We start from the raw sequence: 12,389 nt of genomic DNA, 5'->3' as shown, positions 1-12,389 counted from the left end.
ACTTGGCCCTATAGCGCATGTGCTAGCCCAGGCATTCTACCAGTGCGTGTAACCAGAAATTTACTTCTCAAGCAGTCAACGATTGCTTTCGTCTCTTTCGTGCTCTTTGAAAGACGTGTGATGATTCCGGTGATGATACATCTATAGTTTCTCATGTACAAATAATAACATTTGGAAAAACAAGCGACAATTAAGATTCTCGCTTTTGAAGTTTTGGTTTGGAGTGCACAGTGTTTCCCTTAAGTAACGAAGATTGACATAACGGTGCTATTTCTACCCATTTCCACCCATGACAATATTAGACTTATTGTAGGACAAAAATGTAACAAAAGCAATGCGCGCGGTTTACGCGTCTTTACGTCCTTTCCTACGCTGTTACGAGCTTTCTTGTCACTTCAGATATTTGTGTAGCAGTGGAACAACAATTGAGGCTTCTCATCACTATCTTAACAATATCATGCATCACGGGAGCTGGGCATTAGTTGGTAGTTTAAGCCAATTAATTAGCATACTGAACCTAATTACTCCTCATTTATTTAAATTGGTTCTAGATTAGGCAACATAACATCAAATTAACATTGTGTGCTTTAGGGGTTTTTCTACTGGCATGTGACCGATACGATTAGCTTTAAATCATTACCGACATTTGAGAGCGAATTCGCAAAGATCCGCAGGGGAAAAAAGGCTCGTTGAGAGACATTATGCGTGAAGCAAAGTGATCCTCGAATCACGATCATGGGTGGAGCACGCTTATCCCCGCTTTTAGGTTTTGTACAAATTCTTAGCACTCGCAAATGCACCAGGAGGCAGAAATAAACGTCGTTGACTTGTGCTGGACGTTGTCTACCCAGTGCCAAAGAGGTGTGCATGCTTCCTCGAGCGTGTATACTGGACGTCTGTACTAGATAAGATCTCTATAAAAAAAAATGGTAGCGGCTTAGCTCAGCCACCCTTGGATATGCAAAGCAAAAGCTTGGCTTAGTCTGGTTGAGTCTTGGTTTCGCTTGTTTAACCTTTGATGTAGTTATATTGCCAACCACGGCTCAAGGTCCTTCGGTACCGTGCAACGTTCACAGAAGGAAGCTGGCCTCGCTTTCATTCTCGGCGAACGCGGCGTTCCTGTTCAACGGCGAACGCGGCGCAAAATGAGTCACATATCCCGAGACGACGAAGCGGCGCATGCGTGGAAGGCGGCGGTTTCGATCGGCTGCCGATCAGTTGAGCAGCCGCTCCCGTATGGCGCCCGCCGGCGCTAAGTGGCAAAACGACTTAAAGGAGCCATGAAGAGAAAATGCAAGTTGGTTTTATTCGAAAGATTTCGTGTTTTATAGTGCCCCCAGCGCTTGTCCGGATACAAACGGTGCTTTATTCACTGAGAAATTAAACAATTTAGGTTAAAATTTTGATTTCCCCGCTCAATCGTGCGTTTTCGTGGTCCCAAGTGACATCACTGAAACCGACCGCTCTGCAGCCTAGAGTACCTTCATTCACGCATCCGCCGTACAGGGTAGAGACACGTATACGCTGGCGCCGCCATTTTTGGTTGCTCGCTCGCCGCCGAAGCAAGTCATTGTGTCAAAACCGCGCTAAAATTATCGCCGCAACGCGGTTTACTGAAGACGTTTGAATCATATTGTCTGTTTCGCGTTGCTAGGTCTCGTGGGAAACGAAAAGAATAACGCGCTGAGCTCGTTGGCCCAATTGCGGCGGCACGGGACCGTTCGAAGGTTGTCTGTGCACCCTGTACAGCGGTGTTGGTTTGTTCCCGCGTTTCTTTACGTTCCGTAGCCTAGATGGCGCCACCATACCGTGGCAAGCGTTTGGTTTGTTTTTGCCCGCATTTAAACCTGGCTTGTTTTTGTTCTGGGAGAAAATATTCGTTCCCTGAAACAGTGCTCGCTCGACAAATGGGGTCACGTAAGACACCGTTGCTTGCGTCAATCGGCCAGTGTCGTCTGAGACAACCCCAAGCCCCGTAGTGCTGTGCAGCGAAACCAGGCATGCTGTGCGCAGTACGAACAGCAGAACGCATCAGTACTTCTATGTTTACATGTGCTTTCGTAACTTCGACGGTTTGTCCCATCATTCTTATTGCTTTGTAAAGAATGTGCCCTAAATTTAAGCGCAAATCGCTCGTTCGTCTAGTTTGTAAGTTCTACCTAATTTGCGTCTGCTTCTGCCAGCCTCCGCCAATCGCAGAGCTTAGCCCATGTGACGACATAGGTTCTGTTGCGGGAAATGAGCTGGTGGGTCGCATGACCATTCCAGTTTTTCCTAATTATGTAGCTTATTTGAGCGAAGTTTACGTTAAAAGTGGTGTCAGTATGATTCTAACGAGACAATCTTTTGAATGAACCAAACTTGTGTTTTCTCTTCATGGCTCCTTTAAGACGGAACCTTCTGCGCAGCGCTGACAGCGGTCCCGGTGAATCACGCGATGCGTTTCGAGGGGCTTGTAGCCGGGGGTGTGTCTCCAGACAAAAGGTCACCTTGCACATCCTCCACGAAATCGCTGGACAAAAGTAGTGAAGGTTTGCTTTTAATATTAGCCTCTCTCTTGCGGTTTACCATCTTGAAGTCTTCACCAGAAGCTACGACATAGATCGCGTTGCACGATAACGCTGTTTACTTAAAGGGCCGTGGAATAGCTTTGGCCGATACAAGGGTTTTTGCGTTTTGATGTAAATCAATGTTCCAACAATGACCTCCTTCAAGAATTTTTTTACGCGCTTAGTACCTCTGGAGTTATAACCGATAAAAACAGCTCGTTTTCACCCCCAGATCGTTTCCCCTTCGTATCGTCTTCCTCCTGGCCTAGTCTGCCCGCTCCTATTCGATATTTCCAAGAATCCCTCGCTTCTCGATGACGTCTGCAACAATGTGGGGTTGCGCGCGTCTGCTACTGCGATAGTATTGCGTTGAAAGCGACTCCTCGGGGTGGGGTCTTCTGAACTTCTGCGTTACGCTTGAGCCGTACTTTTTATTTATAATTATGGCTGTGAATCCCATTCTGCGCTCCCGACTGGAATGCTTACGAAGCCATGGGGCGGGATTTTTGCGCTTCCCCACCACGCCCAAACGTCGCGCGAAAAGAGGACGACCATGTTAGAGTCATCGTCACTACATGTGTTAGTACGTAAGGGGTTCTGAAATATCTGAGCGTGTGAATAAAGAATACCCTCAAATTTTGTTAGAGTGAGCGCGTACATGCATTCGGAACCGACATCGGTTTATGTGTTGTTTAACCGGCCACTCCTTCCCGCCAATACCGAGCTCGGTCGTGTTGTGGTGGCGCTATGCACGAGTACACATGCAGTAGTAGTGTGCAGTTCCATTATTCCGATGGGTTCTAAACATTTATCACCGCAACATAAACCACTCAAGGGGTTTGCACGAAAGCTTTACTAATCTCCCCAAGCGGTTTCACCGTCGCCTAGGACTTGACCTTCATTTGACCGCAGCTGCACCGCAGTTGACTCGCCGGGCCGATGTCCGCCGTCAGTGGTGTTCGCTCCGCCCGGCGCTGCCGCCAGTTCCGGCTTGGCGCATGCGCTCACCGCAGCTGGTCCACCGCCTGGCCACGTGACTCGACGCATGCGAACTTGGCCATGGATGAGAGCGTTGCCGGGCCGTCTTCTCTTCTCTGAGCATCGCGCGGGAGGTTGAGGCTCTGAGCCATCGGCGGAAAGAGCTGTCTGACCACCCGTGCGATATCGACATGCGAGATGCTTCACTCGAGGAATGGCGAGCGCGCCAAGCTAGTCTAGGAGACTGAAGAATTGCGAGCCGTTGGGCTCTGAAAACACCGTAATGGGGACCATAACTGTAGAAAAATGCAGGCTTTGGACGAATAGTATAATAATTACAGCTAAATGAAATGTCAAACAAGTGAAACCAAGCCTCAACCATCCTAACTCAAGCTTTCGCTTCGCATATCCAGGGTTAGCTGAGCCGCAGCGGTTTTTTTAGCGTTCGTCGTGCATTCGATCTCCCCTCAAGTTTCCCGGAAATTTCCACGTGACGCTCCGTTAATCAATCAGGCCATAACACCATAATCAATAATACGAACGGTCTCTGAAGAGCGGTTTCAGTTCGTGGCTGCGCCTGCAATTTTGTTCGACACTGCACCTGATTACACAAAACAACTTACCCTCGCTTTTTCCCCAGATGGCTTAGAGAACTTGTTCTCTCTACAAAGGGTGTTCCTTTATTTTTTACGTGCCCACTCCTGCCATTCGCGATATGGGGCGAGTTTGGTTGCCGGCCGCAGGCCTACAATCCACCCAACCCACGCAAGCCCACCCAACCCACCTTTACCATGTCTAATTAAATGGGAGAAAAGTATGTTTACTCTCTATATTGACACCCATTTTTCAGAATACGAACATCAGTATTTCTTGCTCTGAAATACATTGGGATTTTTCAATATACAAAGCACGAGTTAAATACTCAACAAAGCGTTCCAATGACACGGAATGTGTTGGCATTTGAAGTGGTAGCTCCATAGTAATTTGTGTTGTTTTTAATTCGCAAACAGGATATGCATACCACATCACTTAGAAAACAGCCGAGCAAAAAAATGCAACGCCCTTAGTGGCTTCAACCTTTAACGTTGATATAGTGCAAGAGGCGGTTTAGACCACTGCGCCACAATACAGTGATTGGAAACAGGGAAATAACCTTTATATTATATTCAGGTCAGGCCTTCGTGTTACGTAAATGTTTTCTATTGGCTTTAAAGAAAATTACGCCCACCTCCCTTCGCGGGAACCCTGGTGTGATGCGACGGTGAAGGGGGTTCCATTGTGCTTTTCCGTTGGGTCGATTACTCGAATTGCGTGAGCAATTGTAGAGTAATGCGAGAGAGAGAGAGAGAGAGAGAGAGAGAGAGAGAGAGTGCAAGCGTAGCGCGGACGACCGTCGACTGAGAGACCGGCCGGAGCGCGGCACTCCGGCAGCGCAGCGCGCAGCGCAGCTCCCAGAGTGCAGCGAAGGAGAGGAGACCGTAGGAGAGGAGACCGCGGAGAGAGAGGGCGCTGCACATGCGCACAGTGCGCTTGCGCCGCGCGCAGTGCCGCGCGCAGTTGTTGGGAGAGAGTGTTCGCTATCGGCGCTATCGGAGAGAGCAGAGGAGGCGAGCGGAGGAGAGACGCAGCTGTGCGGACGCGGACGACAACGACGCAGGAAGGACAGGGCCGCCGGCAAGAGATGCTCCTCTCAGCGTCGCATCTAAAAACTGGTTGGTAAACTGAACATTCCTTGGATGGCGCTAGCAGTAAAGCTGCTTCGGGATGAACAAACGATCGCAGATATGCGCCCGAGTGCGACTGCTATTTCGCTCTGAGGGAATAGTGGTTGCCGTACTTTGGTTTTACGCTCTACGTTAAATACTCTGGCCGGAATTGTTTCCTTATTACCTAGATTACCTTTCGTAACCGTTCTTCTGCGCTTAACTGACCTCATATTTTCTAGTAGTGTGCTGGCCGCGCAGGCTTAGGCAGTTTGCGGATCCGGGGAAACAAAGTCGGCCAAGCGCTTGACCGAAGCGTTGTCGTAAGCCAAAATACGGATCGCATTAGAGCTATTCTTGAGTTTCAAGACCTTTATGTACCTTACAAAGTTTATTACACTATAGAAACTACAAAATACCAAAAGAGAGCGGCATTCATTACAGAAGAAAGGCTTTCTGGGTCCCGTTTTCGGTTCTCGATCGATTGCCGACGACCTGTCGGCCGACCGATCGGCCGACTGGGCATCGCAGTTTAGCGCAGAAGAGTTACGGAATGTAATCTACGAATAAGGAGCCAGTATCAGCGAAAGTTTCTATCGTAGAGCGTAAAACAAAAGTACTTCAACAACTATTCCCGCGGTGCGAAATCCCACTCGCACTCAAGCGCAGATTTCCAATCGCTTTTTCTGCCCGAAGCAGCGGTTATCAGCGATGGCGAGTGCTTCGGGAAACCTTACGGCGCAAGCGTCGTCAAAGGAAGGTTCACTTTACCAACAAGATTTTCTTTAAACCAGACAGAAAGCACATATGTAACGCGAAGGCTGAGCCTGCATCTAATATAGAGGTTATTTCCCTGTTTCCATTCCCTGTGTGGTGATGCAATGCTCTAAACGTTTGGTCTAAACAGTTGTCTAAACTCACTGTTCTTTTCTACTCGATTCCCAGCTTCTCTTTAAGCCGCACTCACGCTAGGCCGACGTACAGGAGTACGTCGGCCTAGTGTGAGTGCGTCTTAACGAGAACCGTGGGAGTAAAATAGAAAAGGTAAATATATACAAACAAGATACCGTGTGAGCGTGATCAAGGAAGCCCTAGGTAACCAAAGGCGCCGCCATGACCCGCCGACGCTGCTCTTCGCCGGAAATGCGAGAAAAAATACGTCCACTACCACGATCTCTGCTCCGTGGCGCACATGGGAGAATCGACAACGTGCATGCGTTTAAATGGCGGTGTTCAAAAACACAGGGGATAGACTAGAAAAGGTATGACACACTTTGCAACCAACGCGTATGCTTTCCGCTGCCCGTAACAGAGTTATATTTGACACAGATGACGTTGACCACCCAAACTAACAACTCCGCTTGTTTAGTTAGTGCGCTCGAAGCCCGATTCACACCCCTTTATAATGAGAAATCAAGAATGACTTGTGGCAGGGAATTCTAAAACAGAACCCTTGCTTTATTTTGCTTCTATGACTTAAGCCGATTAACGCGCAAAACTGTATTCTCTGTACAGTCAAATCGATTATTCCGAAAAGTTATGTAATGAGTCGCCTTACCCAATATAAAGCCGAAGTTAGAAGCGCCTTTTAGGTCGAAAGCTGGGCAAACCACATGCACGTGGAAAGGAAGTAAGGCACCCTGACTAGCCTGTGGAAACTTCTCCGAATGGAACAACAAAAACCACAGTGTCATTGTTTTTCAGAGCCTGTCAAAGCGCAGCGAAGTGGGTAGTTGGTTAAGAAATGTATTTTGCAGACTAATTCACAGATGCGATGCTCCCGAACAGAAACGGGAACCAACTAGCCCCACTTAGGACGTTAACTTAGAAATAATAGCCACCACGTACTTTAGAATAGGTAGGCACGAAAACAAGATAGTTTGTCTGAGACAGAAGTGTATAAATATAGACCAAAGCGACCAAAATTGCCCTCGCAATACCCCTATCAGCGCTCATGGTAATTCTTTTTTTTAGCCGTTTACAAATCGCTATAACTGGAGCGGGGTGCAATCTAAGCGTGTGCATGCAAAAACACCATCCCACTTGATGCAGGCGTGAAGTTCACCGATGATGACATGTCATTCCTGGAGCCATGCGGTGCATCGACAGACGCAGGCAACGTGTCCCACGAACTTCCCACCATGCACCCGGTCTTTGCCATTGAAACCAAATGCAAGAACCATACCCTGGGATTCGCAGAGAGTGCAAATGCGCCGGAAGCCCAGGCACCAACTCTACGTGTAGCCAAGATGCTCGCGCTCACCGCCCTGGATCTGTTCACCAACCCTGAACTGCTGTCAGAAGTGAAGCGGGAGTTCGAGGAATGGAAAACAACCCAGACTAAAGGTGAGCTGTGAAACGAGTAACCAATCACTGCCTTTTTGTGCCAAAACGTGCATTATCATTACAGGAACTGCTTTGTAGGAATTCATATCGTGTATATTATACAGCCCGTCTGAAGAAGTGGTTCTGTGCTTGAAATCATTCATGAAACAGTTTTGTGTTGGGGAATAACAGCCCGGCGCTGGGCCAGGAGGGGGCAGTCATAGCCGGTTACCACATCGTAGGTCGAGGGCTGCACTTCTAATACTCAAACATCATTACCACCTTAAGAACACTCTGCTAATATATCAAAAGATTCTTCTATATCAATTGTTTGCTAAAAACAAGTGTCCAATCTGCACCAGAGATTCAAGGAGCCAGGGATAAACAATTCGTGTGAAAAAGAGATGAAAAATGCCTCATGTTGTCGGAACTTGATTTCGCTGGGGGCAGTAATTGTTTCTACTGCGCAATGGATTTACTGAACCGCCTCAATTATTACGCGGCTGCCCTATTTCAAGGAATTCTTGAAGATCCCCGGTCACAATAGTACTTGTCACCATTTTCCTGACTAGGATAGCCTGGCGCTGGCGTTACAGGTGTCTGATTTATCGGAGCTTTTGACACACTTCACACTAACATATTTTCAAAGAATATATAACTTATGGGAGTGTCGAACGAGTACTAGTTGTTTCAAAAAGCTTAGTTTAAAACAGGAGCCAGGCCGCCTTTACCAGTCGGACTTACACCTGTCAATGTTCAGAAAGTGTGTCCTGAGGGTTCATCCTGGCTCCTCTTTTAGTGTTGATGCCAATACTTAGACCAAGTTGTGACCCCGGATCCAAACCATGAGGCAGAGATAAATAGAAGGATAAGAATAGGGGGAGTCCATTCGGCACGCTTGCTCAGATAATGAATGGCAGGTTACCATTGTCCCTGAAGAAGAAAGTGTATGACAGCTGCATCTTACCGGTATTCACCTACGGGGCAGAAACTTGGAGGCTCACTATGAGGATTCAACTGAAATTGAGGGTGAGTCAGCGGGAAATGGAGCGGAAGAGGATAGGTGCAACATTAAGGGACAAGAATAGAGCGGAGTGGGTCAGTGAGCAAACGCGTGTTAAGGACATATTCGTATAAATTAGTAGAAGAAGAAGAAATGAACTGGGCAGGGCATGTAATGCGAATGCAAGATAACCGTTGGTCATTAAGCGTAGCAGAGTGTATCCCTAGAGAAGGCAAGCGTGGCAGGGGGCGGCAGGAAGTTAAATTGGCAAATGAGATCACCAAGTCTGCGGGGATAAATTGGTGGCAGCTAGCACAGGATCGGGATAATTGGAGATTAGTAAGAGAGGCCTTTGCCGTGCAGTGGGCACAGATAGGCTGGTGATGATGAAAAAGAAGCCCTGAATGCGGCCGCGCAATTCTTTATAAGAACCAACAAAGCTAAGCAGCATTCAAACGCGCCAGCTGTTATAAACAACAGCTCAAAATTTTGGCGGGTAGCAGCGCACTCTTCGGGTAGCGCGCACTGCAACATAAAATGAATTGGTGACTCACGGCGTTACTCCACTTGGCAGATAAACTTCAAACACCGCCACCGAAAACCAAACTCCCACCTCCCCTCGCGGGAACCCCTGTGTAGATACGACGCATAGGCGGAGCGGCGAAGGGACCGCGTTTTATAGCGCGCATAACGTTGAGGGGACTGCGTGAGCCGGTCCCAGTCGATGACGACGTTGCCGTACTTGTAAAGCGGCGTGGACTCTTGGTGTTTGAGCCAAGCGTGGATGTTGCTTCGCCGGAGAACGGCACACCGGTTATATGCGCAGCGCGCCCGAAGGAGAGGAAACCGCGGAAGAGAGAGCACTGCACATGCGCCGCCCCAGCGCGTCTGCCGCGGCTATGACGCAACACAATCCACTTTAATCCAATCCAATCCAAGCCAAGCCAAGCCAAGCCAATCCAAGCCAATCCAAACCAATTCAATCCAATGCCCCTCGCGAGAGAGTGTTCGCTATCGGAGAGGAGAGGGGGTGAGCGGCGGAGAGCGCAGCTGGCGTGGCGAGGAGAATGGGGGAGGGGTGGACAACGCCGACGACGACGCCGGAGGGACAAGGCGAGTGAATCAGATGCTCTGCATCTAAAAAAGCGTCCAGAGTCACCAACAAGAGTACTACGGCGGCTTAAACGCCAGGACACATACACAGCCGTCACAGCAAAACGCCTATCACCGAAGGCATGCAGAAAAAAATCGCGTAGAGGAACCCAAGTAGTCCGCCGGATAGTGCTACGTTCGAACACAGAAATCGCAATTGCCTACAAAACGTGTAATACAATCTCGAGCGCTATTACAAACACGCTGCACTCTAGTTTGAACAGGCCTTCTTTCGTTACACGGTTCTGTGCCAATTGCAACTGCTTTTTGCTACGTTGTTGCCTGTTCACGCACGCCTGTCGTATTCACGCGTATTCACGCACGCCTGTATTCGTATTCACGCACGCCTGTCACACGGCATGCGCTTTGCCTCTGACCATTGCCTCTGAAACACACGCGGACACAATTTTACAAGCAGCCTCTTTATCAAAATACAAAATGGCAGGTCGGAGTTTGCCTTAGCATACGCGCTGTATTTTTTTTTTTTTGACCATACGGTCTGCACTTTTCAATCTTCGGTCGGAACGTCGAAAAAAATTCGTATTTCGCAAATGTATTTATTCTTTCATTAGGGGAGTACAGTACAGTAATGCCCGCGAGACGAAGCAAAACCGGGTTTCTTGTTCTAAGTAAGCTTCCACCCAGCCTGGGAAGCAACGAGACCAGTTTTAGTGTCCAACCAACATAGAAATCGCAAAATGCTTAGAGAAATATGAGACACTTACCCCCAGAAAACCTACTTGACTCGAGTACCTGTAGGAAAAAGTAACATGTTGCAAACAAAGAAAAATGAGTACAAAAATGGCGCACCAGAAATACGGGAGCATCTTACGTTGGGTCAATGGGCTTTTAATGCCCCCTTGGTAGAATGAAACAGGACTCGATCGGTACGTTTGGATGTGCGGACAGTCCTGCAAGTTCTTTAAATTGAAATAACGTCATGATAGACAATAAAAAGTTTCGTAACCACACGGTCAATCATTTATATGCAGTAAGATGGATTCTCACGCACACATTAAAAGCAAAGCTTTTGTTTAACATTTACTATGCAAGCGCAGACAAAAGTCCGAGTATATTAATACTAAACATGAATACTCGTCATCTAGCGCCAATGGTAAAGTTATGACTGCCGCTTTGCATGCTATTGCAAAAGAGATAATGGGCGTGTTGTGTGCTGCTTTCATGAAATAGTTGGGAGCCATCGATATAACTAACTAAATAAGTGTTTTGAGAAAGGAAAAAATACGTCGCTTATCGCTCTTTCTTTTCGTTGTAGGTTGACAGACGTGGACCTCTTCAATGTCGGGCTTTTGTTGAAGACTACATCGTTCCCCCAGGAATAGTTATACCATCAAAAAATAAGCATTGAGAAAACGTTCCTTTTGGGCCCCCACTCAAAATATAGCACCAATAAAAGGCGTATCTCGTTTAGAGCCACACTGATAATTCCATGTTAGAGTTTGCCATGAAACTGAAGTCTTTGTGGAGCCTTTTTTTTTCACAAGTTTTGTTTTGGAAAATGGGGGGGGGGGGCAGTTCTACTCGTTCTACACTCGTCTATGAAACCTATGCCACCAGAATTCTAAGAAAGCTGTTATAGCTGCTAACACAGCCGTTTAGCATATGATCCCACTCCGATACCAGCCCAGTCGAGATGGCCCCGGTGAAGCCACCAAATTTTCTAGGAGCGCTACCCAATCCCTACTAACATGGTTCGAATTCTTGAGATATCCATTTCGCCACTCTTGGATACGTGTCAGAAACATTCTTTCTCTGCTGCCGACAGGCGCTCAGTAATAAAACTTTTCGGGGGCACCAGCGGCGCGAAGGCTCTGTTTTAAACAAGGCTGGACAGGTTCTCAGTGCTTTCGCGAAAATATCCCTGAGATGCGTAAGTCCTCCTTATGAATGTAGCTTTTACGAAAGTGATAAGGACGAATTACGCAACATCGCGTATCACTATTGTCCCCATCCTCCTGCGGCGTCCATTTCTTCTTCAACTACGTCACGGCACATCCCCGCATTTCATCGCTAACATAGCGTACATTTATGGGAACGTACCTTACAACTCTCCATGGGCTGCTTCTGTAAATCGCATGCTCAAATTACTCATGTTCGCCTTAGTACGTGTCAACACGCATTTATACTTGAAGCCCACAGCGAATTTACTAAGCCGCATTTACACAGCGGTGGTCAAGTAGCTGTGGTAGTAATAAAATTTCATGCTAATCTCGGTTCCAGAGGTTCCCGGTTTGAATTTTACTTATACAGAAATTTACTTAACTTTCTTTGTTTTACTTTAATTTACTCAAGTTAATGTACTTATTTTACTTTAATTTGCTTAAGTTAATTTTCTTAAAGTTACGTTACTTTACTAAGTTACTGAGTTAAAGTTAAGTTACTTAAGTTAATCTACATTACTTTACGTAAAAGTTAATTTACCGAATTTACTAAGTTCAGTTTACCTAACTTTCTTTACTTAAATTCATTTATGTTTCAAACGTGTCACGTTTGTTCACATGAAGCGCGCGGAAGGGCGAAAACTTGGCCTTTATTTGTCAAAGAATTTACCTATGTTGTCTCAGAGGAGGCTGCTCAGTTCACCATGCCGTGAGCTTTTTTTTTTCAGAGCTGGTTATTGTGAAGAAGTCGCTGAGTTTGAATTCTGCGAACTAACTT

The 12,389-nt window shown here is 47.1% G+C and overlaps 1 protein-coding gene across 1 annotated transcript in view; it reads left to right on the top strand.

Annotated features, from left to right (window-relative positions):
• LOC144148996 (xaa-Arg dipeptidase-like) overlaps positions 1–11,149 on the top strand; it is a 52,633-nt gene extending 41,484 nt beyond the window's left edge. Inside the window, exons 6-7 of the mRNA XM_077680520.1 lie at positions 7,283–7,576; positions 10,987–11,149. Of these exons, the coding sequence (XP_077536646.1) occupies positions 7,283–7,576; positions 10,987–10,991 (299 nt within the window). The 3' untranslated portion in view covers positions 10,992–11,149. The remainder of the gene's footprint in view (positions 1–7,282; positions 7,577–10,986) is intronic.
• Positions 11,150–12,389: the final 1,240 nt, after the last annotated feature.

This window comes from Haemaphysalis longicornis, unplaced genomic scaffold (genome assembly GCF_048455015.1).
Source record: "Haemaphysalis longicornis isolate Haplotype H1 unplaced genomic scaffold, Haemaphysalis longicornis Haplotype H1 scaffold_8, whole genome shotgun sequence".
Classification (NCBI taxonomy): Eukaryota; Metazoa; Arthropoda; class Arachnida; order Ixodida; family Ixodidae; genus Haemaphysalis; species Haemaphysalis longicornis.
Note: the sequence above shows the minus strand (reverse complement) of the source record. Positions and strands in the feature narration are given on the sequence as shown.